Genomic DNA, 25,813 nt, shown 5'->3' on the forward strand with positions numbered 1-25,813 from the left:
ACAAACAAATGGTGCTGATTGACAGTTCTTGATTTAACATTAAAATGGTATCTAAAGGCAAATTCTGTGTTTCAGCTGAATAACAGACACAGTGTTGTTGACCCCTGGGTGCAACTCAACACTTCAGCATCCATTTTATTTTAAGAGTTTTTTTCCCCCAATCATACCAGATTTTCAAATGTTCTCATTTTTGTATTACATTTTATTTTAAAGTTGTGCCTTGCAGTAGTGGTATAGTTTAAAAACAAAACCATTAACATATCCATTATGTACTAACATTTTTAGAATGCTAACTTTGCAATTTTAAGTATGATTGAATTAAGATATTGTACACAATAGCTGTCTAAGTAGTTAAGCATGGGCCAGCATTCATCAGCAACATGTTTGTTTCTCTTTGTGTGTTTGCCTGTATTTTAAATGACTCAGTGCTTTTTTAGCATTTGTTTATTTGTATGCTACTTCAAACTAGCTGTCTATGTACCCTTTAGGAACTTTTAAAATTTATTGTTGTGAGCTTTACATTTCATATGTCATCTATTGAGCATAAACTTCAAATAGTTTTTCTTTTTTTTAAGAAATGAACAATGTAAGGAATAGAATCAGGTAGTGTTTGGGAGGGTTCTTTCTCTCATCATTCCTTCATTATTAATAATCGTGGACTTGGTATACCAACTGGAATTTGTGCTTTGTAAACTATAAAATCTGCAAACACTTGTTTTTACTAAAGTATTTTAGCTGAAAGGACAACACATAAGGAGCACAGTGCTTTGCAACATGTAACAGAAGTACAAAAAGTGGAAGCTTGTTAAATCATCATAGGATTGTAAAGTTACTAGATCGTAGCTATCATTTTCTCATTTAATAGGTGAAAAATTTGAGAGCTAAGTATGGAAGTCATAAAAGTGTTGCCAATAGAAATATCATTTGACATATTTGGGTTATTTGTTGATCACTGAGAAATATTTTCTTATTTTTTATGTGCCCTATGGAGACAGCTTCTTATAACTTACTGCCTACTTAATTTATAAGCTTTCAGTAATAAGCCAGATTAGTGTTCTTTGTTTTTTCTTTGTAAGCATATTTTAATAGATGAAGCTTGCTTTTAAATTTTAATTCATAGGTTTTTAATTTTTTTCTGATAAAATTATTTATAATTGTTCTAGAAAATATTTGTAAATTAACCTTGAGTCGTGAAGGAAACAGGACAGGAATACTCACCTGTACCTCTTGACCCTGGTTCTCACATCAGTATTTCACTGTGCAAAAGAACCTTTCTATTTCCTAGCCTAGCAGCTTTATGCTTAAGGACTATTTCTTCTCAGAGCTCTATAATTCCTATTGTATTAAGTGCTTAAGCCTTAGTGGTAGTGTGGCCTTTTTTTTTTTTTCTGCCAGCAAGTGAAATTGGATATACAAGTCATATTCCCTCAATGCTAGTTGCTACTTTGTACTTTACCTAGGATTGCAGCTATCTGCCATCAGTAAGCAGGGCTTTAGTTTTGTTATGGGGTCCATCATGGCAAGTCATGCAGCCGGTTGACTAGTTATTAGCCAAGCAACAAATAATATTGGATGCCTCTCCCGTTAAAGGTACAGTCCTAGCTCCTGGGATACGGTGCTGAACAGATAACTTACTTTCCTGTAGTATATAATCTAACAGAGAAGATAGAAAATAAATAGGCCAACAAAATGACTATAGTTTTTGAATGTGCTATGAAAGTAAATGAGCAAAGTGTGATGAGGGGTGTGTTTAGAGAGAATAGTCATGAAAGTCCTCAGGTTGGAAAGAATCTGTGATCTAGGATCCATCAGAAGTTTAGTGTAACTGGAGACAAGGACAGGAGATGAGATTTCAGATGTGGATTGTTTGGAAAAGCTTCAAATAAACATTTGAGTTGTTTTGAAGAATGAGTATATTATTTTTGAAAGCAGCAAGGAAGGAGGAAGCCAATCTGGCAGGAGTGGTGGGGACAAAGAAAGTGTTGGCACATCATTGAAATGCCCCTATTCCAGGGCATAATTATGTAAACGTAGATGATGGTGTTGCTGACCTGCAAGAGGGAGTGGTGGCTGTATAAGTTAGTTAGTGGCTAGTTATGAGCCTGAAAAGATCACTAATGGCAAGTGCTTTCCAGATGTTTTGCCTCTCTCTTTCTAGAAGGAGGTGTAAAGGATAATAACTCTTTTTTTTTTTTTTTTTCCCGAACACACAGAAAAGTTGCTGGAAACAAGTTAGTGTTAAACACAGTTTTTATTCAACTGTGTATTAACAATAAATGTACATATTTAAACAAATAAACTATCAAAAATCCCATTGTACACAAGGTATGGGTAGCAGTAGAAGTCAAATCTATCCATTTTTCTTTCCAAATAGAATCCTTACAATTCTGCTTCCCTCTAAGGATTGGTTTGTCTTGTGTCACAGAGATGCACAGAAATTTCTGTGTGATAATTTTTGAAACAAGTGTTCCTATTCTTCAGTTGCCTTCCAGAGAATAAAACTGGAAATGCCTAAAGCTTTTGGATTAATCTATTTTTTTAGTCAACTTTTCTTCTATACTCTTTGGAAAACTTATTCAGAACTGTAGTTTGCTTCTTTTTCTGTATGTATACAAATGCATATATTTATATTTAGGAAATAACTCTTCATAGAGGAGAGAGTAAAGGAATACATTCCAATTCTGTCCCTTGTTAATCTTTCATGGCCTACATGTAATAGCATTTACGCTGTGAAGATTTTCCTGGTCCATCTACTGAGATGTTATTGCCTCTTTTAACTTTCTAAGTGCTCCGTCATTTTTTTTCTTTTGAAACAATGTTATGCTCAGTAATCCAGGCTGGAGTGTAGTAGCATAATCATCACTCACTGTAGCCTTGAATTCCTGGGATCAAGGGATCCTCCTGCCTCAGCCTCTCAAGTAGCTAGGACTGCAAGTATGTGTTACTATGCCCAACTAATTAAAAAAATTGTTTTTATAGAGACGTGGTCCTGCCATGTTGCCCAGGCTGGTCTTGAACTCTTGACCTCAAGTGATCTTTCCACCTTGACCTCTTGAAGTGCTGAGGTAGCAGGCGTGAGCCACCATGCCCAGCCACCATCATCTTTCTTCTTGATTGGCTTCAAGGATATAGTAATAATTGTTATTATTAATGAATATTAGTGAGTCCTCAAATAATTGAGACCAATCAAAGCCTTTAGTCATTGAAAAATTTACTAACCTTTTAGTAAACTTTTACTGGGCTTCTGATAAAATAAATATAAAAATTTGCTTGAACTCTATAATGCTTTTACTTTATGTAAATGATTATATTATTGTATAATTTTATATCTTCACATCTTATTTTTCCAATTTAAATTGAAGTTCTTTAAGAGCAAGTTTTACATTTGACTTTTCTGTATTCTTCTGTGGAGATCCTAACTCAGTAGCTTGAGAGTGAGTGAGTGAGTGAATGAATTAATTAATTAACAAATGAAAGAAATAGATTAAGATTTTCTTTATCATGACAAGGAAGCCCCAGAGGAGCTCCATATTGAGAACTGGTATAGTTTCAGTTGTTACTGTTTTAACAGGGCTTTCTTGCTCCCGTGTTTCTGTGTCCCTCCTTCCACAGGAAAAGGGAGTTTGGTAAAGTAAGAGTGGCCTAGAACGGGGAAACCCGTTTCTTGTCTTGAATCTACCATTAGGTAGCTTTGTGGCCTTGGAGAAATCAATTCTCCAGGCCTTAGTTACATATCTATAAAATAAGAGTTCTTGGTAGCTTAACATTCTAGGATTCTTTGAAACTGCTGATGTTAAGAAATAAACTGCCAAAATAACTTTTTTAAAAAACCAAAAAGCCAATTTTATTCAGACTCAATAGAAGAGGAAATGTGCTAAGGGTGGTAAATTGATATTTCTTTTCTCACAAGAGAGGGAGATTATTACATAGGCACAGTTAAAAGTAGATGCAACAAATGCATGCTTATATATGGAAAAATATACAAGAATTTTTACTTTAGTAATATCAGTAGCAAAGATTTATAAACAACTTAAATGCTCATTAATAAGGAAAATAGCTAAATTATGATATGTAGCCAAATTATGGTACCAGGTGATATGCTGTGAAGCTGTTAAAACAGATGTGGTTGATCTAGACATAAGAACATGGAAAATTACACTAGGTTTATTGCTTTGTGAAACAAGTAAAGTGCAAAATAATGTATATGGTATAGGCTCATTTAATTTAGGAAGAAAACCTGAATTGTATATTTGTATACATGTGTATACCTTTTTTGTTTATGTACACTCTTATACACTTATATGTGTAGCCTTTCAGACAACTACCGGCAGTAGCTTTTGCTAACAATGATTATCTTTTCAATAGTTTCCTTTGGGGAATATTTGTATTAATGTGTGGGGAAACTTTACTTTTTAAAAATTGAACTTCTATATTGTTTGAATTGTTTTACAATGAACTTTTAAAAATTAATATCTTTTCCTAGGGGACAAGTCTTGAATAATATGACAATTAACTGGAATAGCCTGTTTGGTTTTTAAAAAATCCTTAAATATTTTGATGTGTATTGTTTAACTAGAAAATAAAAAGGCGACTTTGCCTTAGTCAGTATAAATGAATCTAAAAAAAAAATTGTAACAAGTTCTGTGAGTCATTTGTTTTAGTTTTCAATAGTTAAAGCTTAGAAATGACCTTAGCTTTTCAAAGTGAAAGAAAAGCATATTACGTACACAAGGTTCCATTATTTCAGTAAACTCCATTCAGAAAGCAATATATTTGATAGTTAATTATTCCAAATGGTGCCTGTGATCAAAAGGGACACTCATTTGTAATGAAGGAAATCTGTGTAATGGTTATCCTGAAGAATGTTTGCTCAAGTGTGAGGATGGAATTAATTCATAAAGTGAAAAATCATATATATCTTCCTCAGCCTTAGAAGGAGCAGCTTGAGAAAAGCTGAGAAATTATTATGGGCGTTTGAGAAACTAAGCAAAAATAGCTAAGTATGGGGATAAGATGTTAATTTTGATAATTTGAGATAAGGTATTATATAGGTCAATAGAAATACATGTTTTATGTGTTATGACCCCTTTGGGCCTTTGCATGTACATATTGGGAAGAAATAGAGGTTTCTTTTTTTTTTTTTTTTTCCCAGTCCTTCCCACTGCCTTATTTTTTGAAATTTGAAATGTAATATTTGCGGGTAGTGTAGATGTTTTTCCTAATTAAGTTGCAGGGGATTTTATATCCAATGAGAACGTTCAGTTGTTATTTGAAAAATCTAAAGTGATGTAAATATTTTTGAAAATATGTCCACTGACTCTTTTCATGCTTTTACATCTCCCATTAACCACTTACAAAGCAAGATATTGTCACAAGCACACTTGTCTAAAGGTATCATGCACTGTTTTTGTTCTCTAATGCTTGCCTCCTATTTGTAGGGGCTACTATGAGACAGTCTTCCTGTGGAGATCCAGACAGGAGGCTGGCCACAAATACCCTCTGCTCAGGGTCTCCAGTGTTTCTTTAGTCTTCTATTATTCCCCAGGTAGCTCTCCTCCAGCCCTGTCCCATGAGGGAGGAGGAGAGAGCACAACCTCCAGAAGTGTATCTGCATTCTGATTTTGTCCTTCTTATCCCCTGCGAGTTCTCCCTTGGCTCAGGAAAGGCTTTTGTGCCTTCCCTATGTCTGATACTCTGTCCTTTTCTCATATGCTGCCTCCTTCCTAGCCACTGCTTATAGTAGGACCCTGTTCTCAGTTTTATATAGTTAAAGGAATGTTTTGTGACTGCATTTTTTTTTCCTGTAAGTACCTAGCTTTTGCAATTGAACTACATAGCTTTCAAGACTTTTGTCTCACTGTAGATATTAACAGAAATCTAATTTTATACTCAGTGCTGAGGAATGACCTCTTATTCTAAGGTTTATCTTTTCTCCCCGGAGGAAATAAATGCCATTGATCCTGAAATGGCAAGGCTATGGGACAAATTTCAGGAAAGAAAAATACTAATCTCCAGTTATCTCCAATTATTATCTGGCTCCACTTTCTCTGCAGGGTAGGATGAATCTTCATCATTCTGCTTTTAATTCCATTGAATTCTTTTGTCATCACATTTGCAGTGTCTACTGATGGGCTAGATAGGCTTTGAATGGGCAGGATGGCATAAGCAAAAGAACGAGCGTCTAGCATCCTCATGTTAATTTGCCAGACCTTTAGCCTCTTATGGATTAGTTTTCTTATTGGAAAAGGAAATTTTTAAAATTAGATAATATTCCACTGTCCATTTTAATTGGGAAAAAAAAGGTTTGAGTCTTTCAGAAATTCAAGAAATTATATGAAATACAGATTTGATATTTCTAACATGAAGTAAAAGTCTTAAGCATATGAATATGATTTATTAAAGCATTTTAGAGATTAGAAATTTTGACATGAATCAGAGAGTCTCAATTAATAGGTATTTCTGGATGTCAAAGGTGTTGTTCTGTTTAGTATTGTGTTTCCTGTTCTGCATTGGCTTGTTGGTGTATGCCTTTCAAACAATAAATTTTACTATCTGACATTTTCTTGAAGCATTTGAAGTTAAAGATAGTTTTTAATTAGTTAGGTTGGGGAGTTTACAGTAAGGGATATTTCAGTTCTTCTAAAGGTTCTTCTTCACTAAGCTGTTAATTCTCCTCTGCCCAAATGTCAGGTGGACAAACATAATTGTGAAGTAATTGAGTTTAAAGTGAGATTTCTAATACAATTTAAGCCACTGCATTCCCATTAATGAAAGATTACCTTGCTCCCCATTTCACAATATAGCTCTGTTAAGTACCTTCTTTTTAATAGTAGATTTCGTTGTTATGCTGAAGGTAAGATTTTGGGGGTGGGGGAGGCACTAGGCAGTCTTGAAAACATTGGGAGATTTTGCTTTTATAAATAGCCTAACTTTATATATGGACATTGGCAAGTGGATGAAAGTATTGCTTGTTTTATGTTCTTTGGAGTTTTTGCTGGGGCTTGGAGGATTATAAGCCATCCAGGGGTTTCTGAAACCTGACTCGGCTTAGCTCTCCATTTTTGCTGTGGGATTCCTTGGTGAGATAGATACACACACACACACACACACACACACACACACACACACACGCACACACACCCCTACATACACCTCATTCTCCCTGTACATGCATATACATATGTAATGTTTTACTAGAAAATAAAAAGGTGACTTTGCCTTAGTCAGTTTAAGTCAATGTGTATATACAAAGATCTACAACAAACCTAGATAAAGAGCCATTTTATTGTTAACTTGGCTTTTGTCTGAATATTCCAAGTACATCTCACTGGTCTCTGGTCCTGGGTGAATGGTTTGAGGCTTTTAAACATAAGGATGGCTTGGATTTTCTTTCCAGAATCTAATTCTGTACCTTATCCATGTGTCAGCTGTCTTTATGTGACAAAGAACAAGAAACTGAAGAGGGTCAGTTTCTGTGTAGGAAAAGATGAAGATCTTCCTTTCATGTAAAAGTCTGCCCTGGCTTTATCACTATGCATCTTTATTGACAGAGTAGTTGATATGGGCTACTATAAGCTTAGAAATCTGAGAGTTGGATATTCAAGAAAATAGAAATGTGATTATGTTCTTGAAACACTGAATTGCCCAAGAATGAAATTCTGTGTACAATTTGGAGAGGTAATCCAAGTGATAGGTAGGAGAGAAATCATTATTTTGTAACAGCATTATCTATACCATCATATAAATAGTCAAACCATGTTTGAGTTTGAGGTGTGCAGTGAATAAGCGCCAGCTCTGCCTTTGAACAGCTCTTGGGAAAGAACATATACATTTTAAATGATCCCAGTTTGATCTAATTAATTTTACAGCCACTTAGATTTTTGTTCTTCAATTGACAAAGCAAAATATTGACTACATCATTCCTATAGAAATTTTCAAACCAAATGGTCAAATTAAAATGAGTTATTTGAAATCAAGCCTCATAAAGAATTTTTTTCTCTTTTGTTGTAGTTAAGTATACATGACAGAAATTTCCTGTTTTAACCGTGTTTAAGTGCACAGTTCTGTGGCAGTAGTAACATTGTGCATCTATCAGCACCACCGTCTTTAGAACTTTTAATCTTCTCCAGTTGATCTTTGTATCCATTAGACATTAATTTCCTCATTCTCTATTCTCTCATAGATCATTTTTAAAAATATTATTTTCTAATCACAGTATAAAATGAATCCTGCTAATCTTCCTTTAACCTCACTTCCTTATACTACTAGAGAAGTGTATATGGAACATTTGGGTTGCAGTTAGAAGGTACAGTGGAAAAGAGTTCTGTACGTGAGCTGGGCATTGTATTAATTTTTTATTTTTTTTCAAAACAGAGTCTCCCTGTCTTGCCCAGGCTGGAACACAGTGGCTTGATCTTAGCTCACTGCAGTCTCAAACTCCTGGGCGCAAGTGATCATCCCAGTGAATCCTCCCTAGTAGCTAGCACTACCATGCCCAGCTAATTTCTAAGTTTTTTTGTAAAGATGAGTACTTGCTTTGTTGCCCAGGCTGGTCTTGAACTCCTGGCCTCAAGAAATACTCCAGCCTCGACCTCCCAAAGTGTTGAGATTACAGGCCTGTGCCACAGCAAGCCGGGTGTTATAAATAGCTATGTAGGATGTATACAATACAAGCTCCAGCCAGACGCAAGATAACATAGAAGTACAAGTTTTAAAAGCCTAGATTAATAAATATTCCAAATTCAGGAGCTTGTAGGGACAGAAATTAGCATAGATTAGTTGATTCTAGAACACAGATCAGGCAAATAATGGAACTCCAATTAGCTAGACTAATTGGACACCAGAATGATGTGTAATGCTACTTGGAGCATTATTCTTAGAGTACAGGAGAATAAAGATTCAGTAACTGAGAAATTGGGCTAGTGATTTGAATTCCGAACTGAGCTATCAAAAACAATAACATAAAAGCAGAGAGAGAGGATAACTACATATCAGAAAGTCTGGATAATAGAAGTTGAGTTCAGTTGATGAAATACCTAGGTATTGTCTCTAACTTCTCCTCCTCCTTCCTACCCTGGCACACCCACACCCAATGCCCCACATAAACCATTTCCTTCCTTCCCGTCCCTCCCCTGCCTTTCTCCTCTTCCAATACAAGATCCATAAAATTATGGGCATGCTATCATCAAATACAGAAGTAAGTTTATTATAAAAGTCTGCCACTTAGGCTTGACCATTTTGCTATCAGTGTAATTCTTTTCTGTATTTTGGAATAATGATCATGTTTGTGTCTGATCACTTCTAACAAGTTTTGGATACTCACTCTGACTGTTTTGATGATTGTATGCTATCTTTCCCAGAGATACACCGGGATGGTCTGTCCATGATTTAATATGGCATTGATTTTTATCTGTTGGTTAATATAATGTATTATTACTTTTTCTAGTCTCAAGTTGCTTAGCATTGTGTGTACAAATACTAGTAAGTTGCTTTATCAACTATTTTCATTTGACACCATGCTAGAGATCCAGAATTACCTGTGTTATCATTTGGATTTAATTCTTGTAAATTAGGAATGTACACTGAGTTCTCATTCATGACTTTTCCCATCTCTGGTCCATTCTCTTGTATATGCTTTCATGTGTCATGCATTAACTTTCAGACTTGGCTTTGTAATTTCTTTTAGCAGAGATATTTTTCTACCCTTTGATACCATCAGATAACATATGGGAGAGTGTTACACATAAAAACAGTGGAAAAATATGTTTTATGAATATACATGCGTTATTTCATGATTGGGAAACACCAGCATTCAAGAAGAATTCATGAGGGCCAGATACTGGAAGTATTTCTTATGGTGGGGAGATTTTAAAGACATAAAAATTTAGGGATTTTTTTTGAAAAGTTGTGAGGAGCCAAGAGAGATCATGTTAGAACAGGATTGAGTTTTCTTTCAGTCATGTTTTTAACTCTCCTGATATCTTCTACTTTCTTCCTTCAGTCTTTAGATCTATTCAGTGAGAGCTCATCTCAAATTGTAACGAACCCAATTAACACTAAGATATATGTGATAAATAGGCTTAACTTTTCAGGATTATTTTTCTCCCTAATGCACAGCTTGTGAATTTAAAAAGTTGTTTAATCTGTGAATTTAAATGGTGTTAATATTTTATTTCATTTGAACTCTTGTTTTCTGCTAGTTAAATCTTTAGTTATGAGGGGGCAATTATACCCAAGGGGACCTCAAGGAAATGGTTCTTTTTGTAAGGACCATACTTTTGAGATGAGCAAAGTTGCTAATTAGTATAATTTAGAAGGTCCTTGGAGATTAAGCAGTTTTTATGAAATATTTTGGTTTTCAATTTCATATAGGAATAAAGAGATAGGGAAAGCATTCTTTAGGTCAACTTTGTAAAAATCGTTATTGTTTTGAGGTATATACTTTATTTTTTAGTGGAATATTTCCTAATACTTTAATAGTTCTTTTGTACATATAATAATGGTTAAAAAAATCTAGATATACCCATAATTAAGGATTTATTAAGTACTGAGTTTCTTATTCCTGTCCATTTAGGATTTGAGTTGCAGAGAAAAGACCTTCAAGACTATTTGTTTTGTGACATCTACTAAACCAGAATGTCACGGAAAGAGAAATATGCATTTATCTGCTACATTTTTGATGATTGCTACAGTTGAAATAGTCTGTTCCACAAAATTTTATTTAGTGCCTCAGCTATTCTTCCTATATATTACATAATTCTTAGCCTTGAATGTCAAACAGACTTCTTTTTGCTAGTAAAATACTCTGATTAGTTATGGCAGTCATATATTAGTATTTGAATAGAAAAATAGCCTATCTGTTTCTCCCCTGATTATTTTCTATGTAGTTAGGTACATACTCATTTATTTGTGTGCCTAGAAATATTAAAACTTGGTTTGAGAGATCAGATATGACTAAGGTGATTTATACAATTGTAGTTTTCAATACCAAAGCATTTACTTTGATGTTTTCCCAGGAGTCTATGGCCAACTCACAAAAACATTCCAGTTTTTTTTTTTTTTAAACTTTTTTTTCCCCTGTGTATTCTGTATCATCTGGTTTTGAGTCACCTAAATCTTCTTTGAAACCATATTGTCCTATCACAACCACCAGTATTTTTAACTCAGAAATTTAGGGTTTTTTTCTCTGTCATTTGCCTGTTCTCCATTTCTGACCTTAAAGATTATCAGGTGCATTCCATTCTACTGTATGGCTGAATAGGTGAACCCTATCCAAAGTTACCCACTACTTGAGAGGTAGTGATAGGTGAATTCTTGACTTTCATTTGGAACTAGAGTCATCCTTATGTATTTGCAGGAGATTAGTTCCAGGAACCCAACAGATAACTAAAATCTACACATACTCAAGTCCTAAAGTTGGTTCTGCCTAGCCTGCAGTTGGCCTTCCATATCCACAGACTTTGCTTCTTGAGAATACTGTAGTTTGAATCTGTGTTTGGTTGCAAATGGAGATCTGCCAATACGGAAAGCTGACTATATTTATTGAAAAATACCTGCATATAAGTGTACCTGTGCAGTGCAAGCATGTGTTGTTCAAGAGTCAACTGTATAGTTATTTCCCAAAGTTTTAAATTCTGTTCATTGTGTTCTAGAGACTAAACATTTCTCTTCCCTCCCTCAGGCCTATTCAGTTTCCCACTAACTGTTCTGGTGAACATGTATAGCAAGGAAAGATTTGGATCAAGTGTAAATGCAATGTGTGGAGAGTTATCCTTCTAAAGTGCTTGTTTGTAGACTACTTTTCTCATGCAGATTCCCTGCCCCAGAGGATGCTCTAGGCTTTGCATCCTCTAGGTGACCAGTTCCTGGTCTCAGGTCTGCTCATAGCCAAGCCTTCTGTGCCGCCTTCAGCAAGTAGCTTATATTCTCTCTGCTTAGGTTTCCTGATTTATAGAATGAGGTGGTTAAAGTCCATACTGAAGGGCTGTTCTGGTTCAAAAATTTGTATCTTTTAAATTTTGATACTCTTTATCAGCCTCTTAGAATCTCATGAGTTAGAAAGCAAAGAAAAATATCAGCAATTATAAAAATAATTTATAAATGTCTCCCCACTTCTAACTCCATTTGAGTCTGTTAGAGACTGGTATTTTTGATTTTCTAGATAAATTATTAGCTTACTTAATTTTTTTAGTTGAGTTGAATTTGTTGTCTTCTCTGTGTCATAGAGAAGAATGCTTGCTTATTTTCACAAATATACTTATTTTCATCCTCTTAAGGCTAGTGTAATTACAGTCTATTTAAAAAGGTAATTTATTATAAACATTAATATGTAAAATTTAATAATATTTATGCTAAAGGCATACCAGAAAAAAAACTTAAAATGCTTAATATTTTGGATACATACTGTCATAAGATACATTTAGCCAGGGAGCACCAACAAAAGCAGAATAAACACTTACTAGTAACATTTACTGATTTTAAATATTCAATGATAGAAAGAAAAAACTGGATTTTATTATCTTTTATGCCTATACTGACTAATACATTTAAAACTGCATATTCTGAGATGTTTTTTCTTTTGCAATGGTGAAATAATGTCTGATAACACTTACATGGAGTCTTACTCCTAAAAAACTGTATTTTAAATCAATCTGATTAGTATATAACGGAAAAGGAATGGGAATAATATGTATAATCATGTGCCATGTAATTATGATTTTTAAATGGAAAATTTAGTATGAAAAAAGATTCAAAAGGAGTTTCTTTATATAATTTTGTGGCTATTTTTGAAACGTTGAAAATAGAAAAAGAACGAAGTGAAAATGTAATTAAAAAAGACTTTTTCAGTTCATGGCTCTTGGCAATATAGAAACTTTTGTCATCTTTGACTTCATTTTGACATAAAACCCTTATAAAATGCGGCATATGCTGTGTTAGGGATCAGAACAGTTTTTGAACAGTATTAATCTTCTCTTGGAAAAACGGAGCCTTACACAGCATCTCTAGGAAGTAAGATTAAACACAGACCTCTAATGGCAACAAAGCTAGATCACAAGTATAGATGGCACTAATAATCTGACTTTATGATTTAGAGTTTCATGTTATACTTGAGAAAATCTAATCTTTCAGCATCAGTGTATTTTGTACTGGCTTTTGACGAGTAGCTTCACTGATTCATGGATTGAGTCTAAGTCTAAAGTGTGCTTTACTCTTGAATGCTAAAGTATTTATGGACTCTGATTGTACTCTTATTTGTCACCACAGGGGGAGAGTTACATGAAGGTATTTATCATCTCATTTCATTTTCACAACTACTCATAGAGGGCCAGTGTCCCTGTATCATAGATGAGCAATCACAGCCATAATGAGGTTTAGTGACTAGTATGCTGTGGGGTAGGATGTAGAACCTGCTGTCAGGATTCCAGGCCTGAGTTCCCTGAAAGAGGACCCTGCCCTTCCTCCAGTCATACTATTATTTTACAGAGGTATTGCCAGCATGGCTAATGGAAATAGTAGTTTGTGTAAAAATTTCATTCTCACTAAATATCTTGCTTTATTTTCATTCATATTTAATAATCCTTCTTATTTTTACCAACATTTAGAAGCTGCTTTATCAGTGATCTTTGCATAAAACATTTTTGCTGGTTTTGCACTGATGCAGCCCTGATTGGATTAAGAAAAACATTTGTTATCTCTCAATATGAAAGATTTTTCCAAATCAGTCTTTTTGGATAATAGACTCATTATCTGGCTTCATATCAACAAAAAAGTATTTCTCTCTCTCTCTTTTTTTTTAAATTTCTGTTGTTTTTTCTCTTAGGCAGTTCTGCTTCTTTGTATCCGTCCATATTCTCACTATTTACATCCCATTGATCATTTATCCCAACAATGCTATGACTATACGATAGCAACGAAGATGGGAGAAGAAGATTGACTGAGTATATACTCACCGTCCTAAGTATGCTGATACATTACATTCAGTAGGAGTCTAATTTGTCATTTTTATTTTCCAGAGGCAGAATTGGGTAAATTATGTTAGTGTCTTATTTGGAGGTTGAAGTGGTGAAGGTTGCTTGTATTTTTTTTTTTAATGTGACACCTAACATAATTCATAGATAGTGAAAAGAATATTGGAGTCAGAGTCAGGTAGTCATGATTCTTTTATTAGATTTGTTTAAAATTTCCCTAAGCATATTTTTTCTTTTTGTGATGATGATGATGATGATGATGATGATGATGTTGAAAATGATGGTAATGGTATTAGGATGACTATAATGAGAGTTACATAAGAAATGGAAACAAAGCATTCACTGCAGTACTTAATAGGCGTTCAGTAAATGTGATTTAAAATTTAAGGTTACTTGTGTCTTTGACATTTTTCTTTAGGAGACTATGAAATGTCTCAGAATGTAAAAGGTTACTAATAATGATGAGAAAAGTAATTATTTAAAAAAGTTACCATCTGCCTTTAAGAATAAAGACAAAATTAAACATAAACATTTTCTGAGAAGTTGAGGATTGCTCTTTGGTCTGGTTAAAGAAGGGAATCTTACAAACTTTATTAGCCTTCATCTGAAAATTTTAACTAATACAGCAAGACAGGAAACAAGGTTTAAATTCTGGGAATAAGGAGATGAAAGTGTCATCATATAGCACCTGGAAAACCTGCGACACTCCACGGACTGGTTACTAGGGCTGATACCTGTATCATCGTTCCCATTTTCCCTTCTCCGCATCTGTATGTCCAGTTGCCTCTTGTATATGACTATGTGGATATATAAGAGCTTTTGTAATTGAACATGTTTTAAACTGGTCCAGTCCAAACCTGTTTCTCATTTGTTGCTGAATTAAATAAACATCACCATCATTTATCTAAATAAACATCACCATCATCATCTCTCTGGTTGTGTAAGCCAGAGTGTCCTCTTCTCCTTTACTACAGATTCATACTTACACATAAGTGACCATATATATGTCCATCCAGAAGATATTTATTGAACACCTAATGTGTTCCAGGCTTTATTCTTGGTGCTAAGAATATAGTGGCAATCAAGGTTTCTGCTTCTAAGTGTCTTATTTTCTAATGGAGGAAGAGGGACAATATCAAATTTATGATATGTAAGGAGTAAGTGCTTTCCAGGAGGAAAAAGGCAGAGAATGATGATACAGAACACCAGGTGAAGAGTTTGCTTTCTATATAAGTCAGTAAGGGAAGGCTTTGCCAATACATTTTAACAGGATTCTTTTGCTGCACTGTGGTGGAGAAACTACAGATGGTCAAGCCTGAAAGCAAAGAGACTAGTTAGAAAGCAGTTGTGGTCCGAGTGAAAAAGGATGCTAGCCAAAAAAGAGAAATTGTAGCCAGGGAGGTGGTGAGGATTGATTATTTTACTGAATATTTTGGAGTTAGAATCAACAAAATTCACTGATGGATTGGATATGACTATGGGGGGAATGGCAGAAAAATTCAAGCTTTTGACTTGAAAAATAGCAAAAAGAACATTCCCATTTTTTAAGCTTTAGAAAATAGTTGAGAGAGCAGATATGGAGGTAGGAATGTATGTCAGGAGTTTGCTTTGGGGCATGTTAAGTACAGGTGCTCATTAGACATCTAAGTAAAGATGTTGAGAGACCGCAGTTGGTTATTCAAGTCTGGTCTGGAGTTCAAGAGACACATATGGGCTGGATCAATAATTAGTCTGTTTCCTACTATAGAATCTGCTTTTGGAACTCATCCATACACTCCTTCCCTGTTCTTATTACCCTTGGTGAGAGTGCCATTTACTTTCATTTGGATTACTGTAACTTCCTTCAGTCTTGCCCTTCTATTGTTATTTTTACCATTCTTCTAATCCATGTTCTTTAGCCTGAGTTTTTCCAAAATATAGTTCTCTTAATGTCTCACATGCGTAAATCTTCAGTGGCTTCTCATTACTGCGAGAATAAAATACAGATGTCTTAGCCTGGCTTAAAATATCTTCTGTGATCTGGTACCTGTCTCATTTCTGGTGTCATTTATTTATGTTTATTATTTTCTGTTCTTATCATCCTCACCTCTTTTTGTGTCTTTAGAGCTTTTGCACCTTTACACTTTCAAGTATTATCCTTCCATTATTTTGCTGCATACTCCCAGCTTCTTACCTGGCTAACTCCTTTTTCCTTTCAAGCTTTGCTTAAATAAAGACTCTCTTCGACAAGTATGGTTAGACTGCTCTTCTTTATTCTTGTGCGGTTCTTACTATAACATCACTGATACATCTATGTATTATAATTGTCATTTATTTTATAGTCACATGTATTGGACTTAAATTCTTTGAGGCAAGGAATTGCTCTGTCTTGTCTAGCATTGTATCTTTGTTGCCTAACACAGTCTTTTAGTTGCTTAATAAATATTTTTTATCTTAATAAAAGACAAAATAAGTAAAATCTTGATTATAAAACATGTATGCAAAATGAGGCAAAGTTTCTGCACAATACCTAGGAGTATAAATTACATGTCCTTTGGATACCTAACACTTAACAAAAAATATGCAGGTTGTGTATGAAGAACACTGTGCTAAGTTGAATAATTGTAAACACATGCCATGTTCATGATAAGGAAGTTCAGAAATTGTCAAGATGTCAAATCTCTCAGAATCTATTTATAGTTGCCTTGCAATTCAAATACAGTTAAAATGGATTTTATTTTTGAACCTTTTGAATTGCTCTTAAGTTTATGTGGAAAAATAAAGAGGGCTGAGCACGGTGGGTCATGCCTGTAATCCCAACACTTTGGGAGGCCAAGGCGGGTGGATCACTTGAGGCCAGGAGTTTGAGACTAGCCTGGTCAGCATGGTGCAACCCCATCTCCACTTAAAAAACAAAAACAATCCTAGCACTTTGGGAGGCTGAGGCGGGTGGATCACGAGGTCAAGAGATTGAGACCATCCTCGTCAACATAGTGAAACCCCGTCTTTACTAAAAAAATTACAAAAATTAGCTGGGTGTGGTGGTACATGCCTGTAGTCCCAGCTACTCCAGAGACTGAGGCAGGAGAATTGCTTGAACCCAGGAGGCGGAGGTTGCGATGAGCTGAGATCGTACCATTGCACACCAGCCTGGGTAACAAGAGCGAAACTCTGGCTAAAAACGAAAAACAAAACACAAAAATAAAAAATTAGCTGGGCATAGTGGTGTATGCCTGTAGTCCCAGCTACTCAGGAGGCTGAGGCAGGAGAATCACTTATGTGAAGTACTTTGGACCAGAAGTGTTTTGTATTTTAGATTTTTGAATATTTGTATAATACTTACTGGTTGAGCATCTCTAATCTAAAACTCTCTAATCTGAAATGCTAAAATGAGCATTTCCTTTGAACATAACTTTTGAGTGTTATCTTGATGCTCAAAGTTTCAGATTTTGGAGCATTTCACATTTTGAACTTTAGCTTTAGTGATTTATTTTTACATATCTACCTAAACACATTGCTATACTCTTTTTTCTTATCAAGTTCCCAATTTTGTTCAGTAGCGACCTCACCACCCCCAGTGGTGGAACTGCCCTGCGATCATCACATGTTCCACCTGACTGCTACTGCCAATGCCCAAGTACAACTCACATGGGCCCAAGGACTGGTCTGCCTAGAACCTATGTTTGCTGTCCAGGGCCCCAAGGACTGATGTGATTAGGGCCTGCTGGTATCTGTATGCATGCCACCTGAGCTCAACGACAGACCCATCTTGGGTCTGGCTCTTCATCTTTATCACTAGGAAAGTCATACCAAAGCCCCCACCAGCAACTGCAGCCTAAGCCACTGAGGAATTATAAGACACTGCTAATGACTGTACTGAAGAAATCATATGGAGTCTATGTGGCTGCTCCTACCCAAAACCCCAAACACCCTACTTAGCCACTTCTGTAAATATACCTACAGGAAAAAGTCTTAGCTTATTAAAGTTACTCTATAAAATTAGAAGTGATTATTGCAGGAGGTAAACAGATATCACTACAGATACAAAAATCATGAAAAAGAAAGGAAACGTGATAACTTAAAGAAATACCATAATTCTCTTGTAGCACACCCCAAATAAAAAGAAATTTATAAAAGGCCTGAAAGGGAATTCAAAATAATGATCTTAAGGAAACTCAGTGAAACACAAGAGAAGACAAGTTAAATAAATAGAAAGAAATCAGGAAAACAATTGATTAGAATGGAAATTCAACAAAGAGATAGATATAAAAAAAGAAACAGAAATCCTTGAATTGAAGAATTCAATAAAAGAAATAAAAAATACAATCAAGATCTTCAACAGTAGACCAGAGAAGAAAAAGAAAGAATTTCTGAGTTTGAAAATAGGTCTTTTGAAATAACCCAGACAAGCCCCCCCACCGCCAAAAAAAAAGAGAAAAAAAGAAAAAACTAGAAAAAAAAATTAAGAAAGCCTGTGTGACATGTGGGACACAATGAAGCAAATATATATTTGTTTTTAGGGGTTACTGAAAGGAGAAGAGATGGGAAAAGGCATAGATAACCTATTTAATGAAATAATAGCTGAAAACTTTCTAAGTGTTGGGAAAGAAATATATATCCAGATACATAAAGCTCAAAGATTCCCAAATATATTCAACTCCAAATATCTTCTGTGAGATATATTATTTTCAGACTTTCGAATAAAGACAAAGAGCAAATTATAAAAATAGCAAGACAAAACTGTCAAGTCACATAATAAGGGTATCCCCATTAGACTAATATCAGTTTTTCAGTAGAAAACTGACAGGCTAGGAGAGAATTGGATGACACATACAAAATGCTGAAAGAAAATCACTGTCAGGTAAGAATACTATACTCAGTATAGCTTTCCTTCAGAGATGAGGGAGAAATAGTCTTTTCCAGCCAAGCAAACTCTCAGGGAATTCATCGCCACTAGACTCCCTGCTTAAGGGAGTCCTATATCTGGAAGCAAAAGAAAGCTCTATCTAACCACTGTTAAAACACGTAATAGTATAAAACTCCCTATAGAGCAGATACACAAATGAGAAAGGATTCAAATATTGCCAAACTGCAAAGATACATGGAGAGGAAGAGAGGAACAAAGGATATACAAAACAATCAGAGAACGATCAACAAAATGACAGGAGCAAGTACTCACCCATTAGTAGTAACCTTGTTTATAAGTAGTGTAAATTCTCTAATTAAAAGTTATAGACTGGCTGAATGGTTTAAAAAAAATGGGATGCAAATATATTCTTCCTACAATAACTGATTTCATCTGTAAAGATACAAAGTGACTGAGAGTGAAGGGATAAAAAAATATATTGTATACAAATGAAAAGCAAAAGTGTGCAGGAATAGCTGTACTTATATTAGTCAAAATATATAGTCAAAATAGACTTTTTGAAAAAACATGACAAGAGACAAGTTCATTACATGATGATAAAGAGACCAATTCAGCATGAGAATATAACAGTTTTAAATGTATGCATGCCCAGCACCAGAATGCCAGATGTTTAAAGCAGATTTTATTATATCTCCAAAGAAAGAGACACTCCAATATAGTTGTAGTTGGAGAATTTAACTTTCTGCATTTGTCAGACTATTTAGGGAGAAAATTGTCAACGAAACATCAGTCCAAAACTGCACTATAGACCAAATGGATCTAACAGACATTTACAAAATATAGCATCCAGTAGGTGCAGAACACACATCTTCTCTTCAGCATATGGAACACTCTCCAGAATAGACTGTATGTTAGACCAGAAAACAAGTCCTCACAAATTTTAAAAATCAACATCATATTATCTTTGTAGCCCACAATGGAGTAACACTAGAAATCAACAACAATGGGAACTTGAGGAACTATATAAATAATTTGAAAATTAAACAACATGCTTCTCTAATGTCCAATAGGCCATGAAGAAATTAAGAAGAAAATTAAAAATATTCTGAATTGAGTTAAATAGAAACAAAATATACCAAAACCTTTGGAATATAGCACAAAACAGTACTAGGAGGGAAGTTTATAGCAAATATAGCAAAAAAAAAAAAAAAAAAAAAAAAAAAAAAAAAAAAAAGCCTACGTTAAAAAAAATAGATTTAAGATCAAGAACTTAGCAATGTATTTCAAGGAACCAGGAGAAGAACAAACCAAACCCAAAGTTAGTAGAAGGAAAGAAACAATAAAAATCAGAGCAGAAAGAAATGAAATAGAGACAAAAACAGAAGACACATTGCTGGGTGAGGTGGCTCACAACTGAAATCTCAGCACTTTGGGAGGCTGAGGCAGGAGGATCATTTGTGGCCAGAAGTTCAGACCAGGCTGGGCAGCATAGTGGTACTCTGTCTCCATAAAAAAATAAGAGGAAATTAGCTGAGTGTGGTGGCACACATCTGTAGTCCCAGCTACATGGGAGGCTGAGGTGAGAGGATAACTTGAGCCTGAGTAGTCAAGATTTCACTCCAGACTGGGTGACAGAGTGAAACCCTGTCTCAAAACAAACAATATGAGATTAAAGAAATGAGAAGTTGTTTTTTTAAAAAAAGATTAAATTGATAAACCATTAGAAGAAAAAGAGGAAAAGCCAAATAAAATCAAGAACCAAAAAAGGAGACATTACAACTGACACCACCAAAAGGATTGTTAGAGGCTAATTATGAACAAATGTTTGCCAACACATTGCAAAACCTAGAAGAAATGAATAAATTTCTGGACAGTTAGCCAACAAGATTGAATCAGAAATAATAAAAATCCTGAACAGACCAATAGTAAGTAAAGAAGTTGAATCAGTAGTAAACAGTCTTCCAACAAAGAAGGGCCAAGGACTGGATGGCTGCATTGTGGAATTATACCAAGGTTTTAAGGAAGAACTAACACCAATTCCGTTCAAACGATTCCAAAAATATGAAGAGGAGCGAGTTCTTTTTAACTCATGCTACAAGGCTGACTTACACTGATAGCAAGACAAGACAAGGACCCAACATAAAAAGAAAACTTTAGACCAATATTCCTGATGAACTTAGATGCAGAAATCCTCAACAAAATAGCAGCAAACCAAATCCCAAAAGTACATCAAGAAGATAATACACTATGATCAAATGATATTTATTTCATGGATGCATAGATGGTTCGACATTCACAAATCAATAACATTTATTCTTTTAATTTTCTATAAGCTGTTTAAAAATAAGCATATTGTATATTAGACATAAAATGACTGTTTTAGTTATCATTCTTAGAGCTAATTTCATAATCCAGTTTAAAAATATAATGCAATTAATATACTTGCAACTTGAGTGTGGATATATTAATTTTTATATCTCTGTCCTTTATGCTATTTAAATGAGCTAATTGTAGTTATTCTTATGCCCAGTGGTGTTGGTTTCCATAGTATACGAAAATTTTATTTCTGTTTTTCTTGTTAGATCTTCAAATATTTACTTTCCATAGTTTCTCTGGCATAAAGCTACCAGATTCTATCTTCAACAGTTTATGTCTTGGGATATCTATTGTTTTATTTATTTTTATAACTTTTATTTAGAAGAGTAACATCCCTTTTAGCTTATTTGATTATTAAAAAGTTCACTTATTACACTTTTGTATTCAAATGAATTACTGCCCATAACATGGATATACTCTTGGTTTTACAGAGAGAAGAGAAGAGGAAAATGTTGAAGAGAAGAAATTGATTAAGAAGAAAATTAAAGAACTTAAGTTTCTAGATTCTAAAATTGCCCAGAACCTTTGTAAGTATTATATTCCAATATCATTGAAAGACAGTGGAAATATTTCTTTAAATGATTTTATTTTCTTTAAGACTGATTACTCATTATTTGCTATTTTCACTTTGTTATTATTTGCCTGATAAATTCACAGACAACTATCCTTTAGGTAAATTATGGGATTAAATGCTTCAAAAGATAAGTACATATTAAGAAATACAAATAAGAAAAGGTTTTAAAATGAAATTCTTTGTTTCATAACTGAAAAAATATTACTCTTTAACGTCCCTTTTTTAAAGTATAAAAATAAAGACTTAAGGAATTTAGGTAATGACATCATATTTTGAAAAAATTTGGTAGTGTATTACTTCTTTTATAACTTAGAATCTGTAATACTGTGATATTTGATCACACAAGCAATCTTGTTTAGAATAGTTTCTGTAGAAATATCATGGTTAATAGAATTATTTCTGGATGAATCAACTGTAATAAGTTAGCCTTAATGTCCATCTCAAAGTTGAATAACTTTTTGAACAAGGTTATTTATTTATGTATTACTGAACATGTTCTACATGGGATTTCAAATTTAATTAAAACAGCTAATAAATACTGATTACCTTTTGTTACTAGTTCTGTATTTGGTCCTTTAATCTTCATTACAACCCCACCAGTTGGGTATTAGCATTGACCGTATAGATAGGGAAGCTAGCTGGTGGTTGTAGCAGTTAAGTGATTTCAATAAGGTTGCTCATTTTGAAAATAGCCAATAGGTTTAATGCATATCTGTTTCTTTTTATAGATAACAAAATAATGTTATTATGGAGAAGGAATCTGTTTGCCTTGTTTGATTTAGCTAGAGTGTACATATCCTATTCATTTAATTGAGAAACATGTTTTAAAGTGTAAGATGAAAAGATACAGAATTTATACCATGTCATATTATGATGTAATCCATTTTAAGATTATTCTTGCCCTCTCTGATTGTAACAGGCATTATGATTTAAGCTTTAAGAACCTTTAGCAGCGTATAATCTTTATTGTAATTATAGTTTGATTCACTGCTGGTTTTTCTCATGAAATTTTGAGTTTTACGAGTCTCAATTCTGAGGAGAGTCTTAGTGAGAACTGCTTTGGAATGAGATAAATTGAAATAAAATAGTGGTCAGTAGTAGAATATTAATAACAAAATGGAGAGATTCATTTCTAAAGTTCATTGAAGAGAAATATGGATGTGTACTAGATTAGAATTCTGAAGAAAGAATCTAAAAGTCAATCAGTTATTTACTTGTTTATTTAAAGGTGTTTTTGGTTTCCCATATTTTTGAGTTCATAAAGGTTTTGGCAAAGATTCTGGGCCCAACATGAAGGATAGAATTCTAGGCATTCTAGGATCAAGAGAAGGCTCAGGAGTTTTCTAAGATTCACTTGTTTTACCAGATTTGTTTTCAGTGGGTATGAGAGCTATAAAAGAAGGAAACTCAAATGTACAAATTATCATCAAGTTTTAAATATTTATAAATTTCCTACCAGAAAACAAGCATGACTGGTTCCAAAATCTGTATACTTCACACTTTCAAACTGAATCCAAAGCTCACTACTGGATCTATATGGTCATCTTTTGAAAGATAAAGTTGTATGTTAATAAAAAGACTCCTTCTGATGGATCTTGTGGACACTTTAGCTGAATATCTCTCCTTTTCAGTAACTTTCAAAGTATATAAAAAATTTACATTTGTCTTCAGAGTTGTCTCTTAGGCATCAGGTCATTTTCAACTTTTGGGTATTTTTTTTTTTTTTTTTGTCCTTAGTTGTTATAACAAATGCTTTCTAAAAAGATAATCTATTCATAAACTATTTTTTTAAACCCTTGTGTGATCTTTATATATGTGCTTAATAGTAGGTACTACTTTAATTACAGGATACTATCTCAAAGTAGTGAACAAATTACATCATGAGGAATGGGATATCTATCTCCTCAAGCATTTACCCTTGGTGTTACAAATGATCCAATTACATTCTCAATGTACAATTGTATATTATTGACTATAATCACTCTGTTGTGCTATTAGTTAGTAGGTCTTATTTTTTCTATTTTTTTTTTTTTTTTGTACCTATTAACCTTCCTCACCTACATCCCACCATCCCTACTACTCTACAAACCCTTCCCAGCCTGTGGTAACTGTTCTTCTACTCCTTATCTCCCTAAGGAGTATGTTTTGAGTTTTAGATCCTGCAAGTAAGTGAGAGCATGTGACATTTGTCTTTCTGCGCTTGACTTATTTCACTTAACATAATGATCTTCAGTTCCATCTGTGTTGTTGCAAATGAGGGTTTCTCATTCTTTTTTAAGGCTGAATAGTACTTTGTTGTGTAGTATGTCCCACATTTTCTCTATCCATTTTTGTTTTTTTGATAATAGCCATTCTAACAGGGGGTTAGGTGGTATCTTGTAGTTTTGCTTCGATTATCCTTGAAAATTAGAGACATTGAACCTGTTTTAAGTACACCTGCTGACCATTTATATGTCTTCTTTTGAGAAATGTGTTTAGGTCTTTTGCCCAATTTTTATTTTGGTTATTTGTTTTCTTTTTGATAAATTGTTTGAGTTCTTTATATATTTTGAGTATTAATCTCTTAGCAGTTTATTTGCAAATATTTCCTCCGATTCTGTAGTTTTTCTCTTCACTCTGTGAATTGTATCTTGTGTACAGAAGCTTTTTAAATTTGGTGTGATACTTTGTCTATTTTTGGTTTTGTGGCTTGTGCTTTCAAGGTGATATTTAAAAATTTATTACACTGACCAATGTCCTGGAGCTTTCCCTCTATTTTCTTCTAGTAGTTTCTTAGTTTTGGTTCTTACATCTAGTAGTTTCTTAATCTCTTTTTCATTCCCAGCCTGTGGTAATAAACATTCTTCTTCTCTTTCTCTATGGGTTAAATCGTTCTGATTTTTAGATCCTACAAATAAGTGAGAACTTGTGATATTTGCCTCTTTGTGCTTGGCTTATTTCACTTAACACAATGATCTCTAATAGTTAGTAGCTATAGTACATGGGATTTTCTTGATTTCTTTTCTAGATAATTTATTATTAGTGTGTAGAAATGGTACTGATTTTTTTAGGTTGATTTTGTGTCCTGCAACTTTACTGACTGTTTATTTGAGCTAACAGTTTATTGGTGGAGACTTTAGGATTTTTTATATTTAAGGTTGTTTTCTGCAAGCAGGGACAGTTTAACTTTTTTTTTTTTTTTCTCTTGCCTGATTGCCCTGGCTAGGACTTCAAGTAATACATTGAATAGAAGTAGTAAAAGTGGAGATCCTCGTCTTCTTCCAGATTTTATAAGAAAAGCTTTTGACTTTTCTTCGTTTGTTATATGATAGCTGTATGTCATATATAACACATATATTTATTGTGTTGTGACATATTTCTTCTATACCTAATTTGTTAAAATTTTTTTGTCATGAAAGAATGATGAATTCTGTCACTATTTTTCTATCTATTGAAATGATTATATGGTATTTTCCTTGATACTGTTAATAGGATGTGTTACATTTACTGATTTGTATATTTTGAACCATCCTTGAATCTCTGGAATGAATCCATTTGGTCATAGTGCTTGATCTTTTTCATGTATTGAATTCAGTTTGTTGAGAATTTTTGCTTCTATGTTCATCAGGGTTATTGACAGGTAGTTTTCTTTTGTTGTGTTCTTGCAGGTTTTGGTTTCAGGGAAATGCCAGCTTTGTGGAGTGAGATTGGCAGTATTCTCTACTCTTTGATTTTTTTTTTTAATAGTTTGATAAGAATTGGCAATAGTTTTTACTTACATGTTTGGTAGAATTAAGCAGCAAATATATTAGATCCTCAGCTTTCCTTGGTGGGAAACTACTTATTACTGATTTCAGTTTCCTTACTAGTTATTGATTCATTCAGATTTTCTATTGTTTTATAATTCAATTTTGGTGAGTTATAAGTTTCCAGGATTTTGTCCATTTTTTTCTAGGTTATCCAATTTATTGATGTATAAGAAATTATTTGAAATAATCTCATATAATTCTTTTTATTTTTGTGCTGTCAGTTGTAATATTTTTTCATTTATGACTATATTTACTTGAGTAT

The 25,813-nt window shown here is 33.9% G+C and overlaps 1 protein-coding gene across 1 annotated transcript in view; it reads left to right on the top strand.

Annotated features, from left to right (window-relative positions):
- Positions 1–25,813, top strand: part of DIAPH3 (diaphanous related formin 3) — a 489,112-nt gene that overhangs the window by 211,542 nt on the left and 251,757 nt on the right. Inside the window, exon 18 of the mRNA XM_074387642.1 lies at positions 21,621–21,716. Within this exon, the coding sequence (XP_074243743.1) occupies positions 21,621–21,716 (96 nt within the window). The remainder of the gene's footprint in view (positions 1–21,620; positions 21,717–25,813) is intronic.

This window comes from Saimiri boliviensis, chromosome 16, assembly GCF_048565385.1.
Source record: "Saimiri boliviensis isolate mSaiBol1 chromosome 16, mSaiBol1.pri, whole genome shotgun sequence".
NCBI lineage: Eukaryota > Metazoa > Chordata > Mammalia > Primates > Cebidae > Saimiri > Saimiri boliviensis.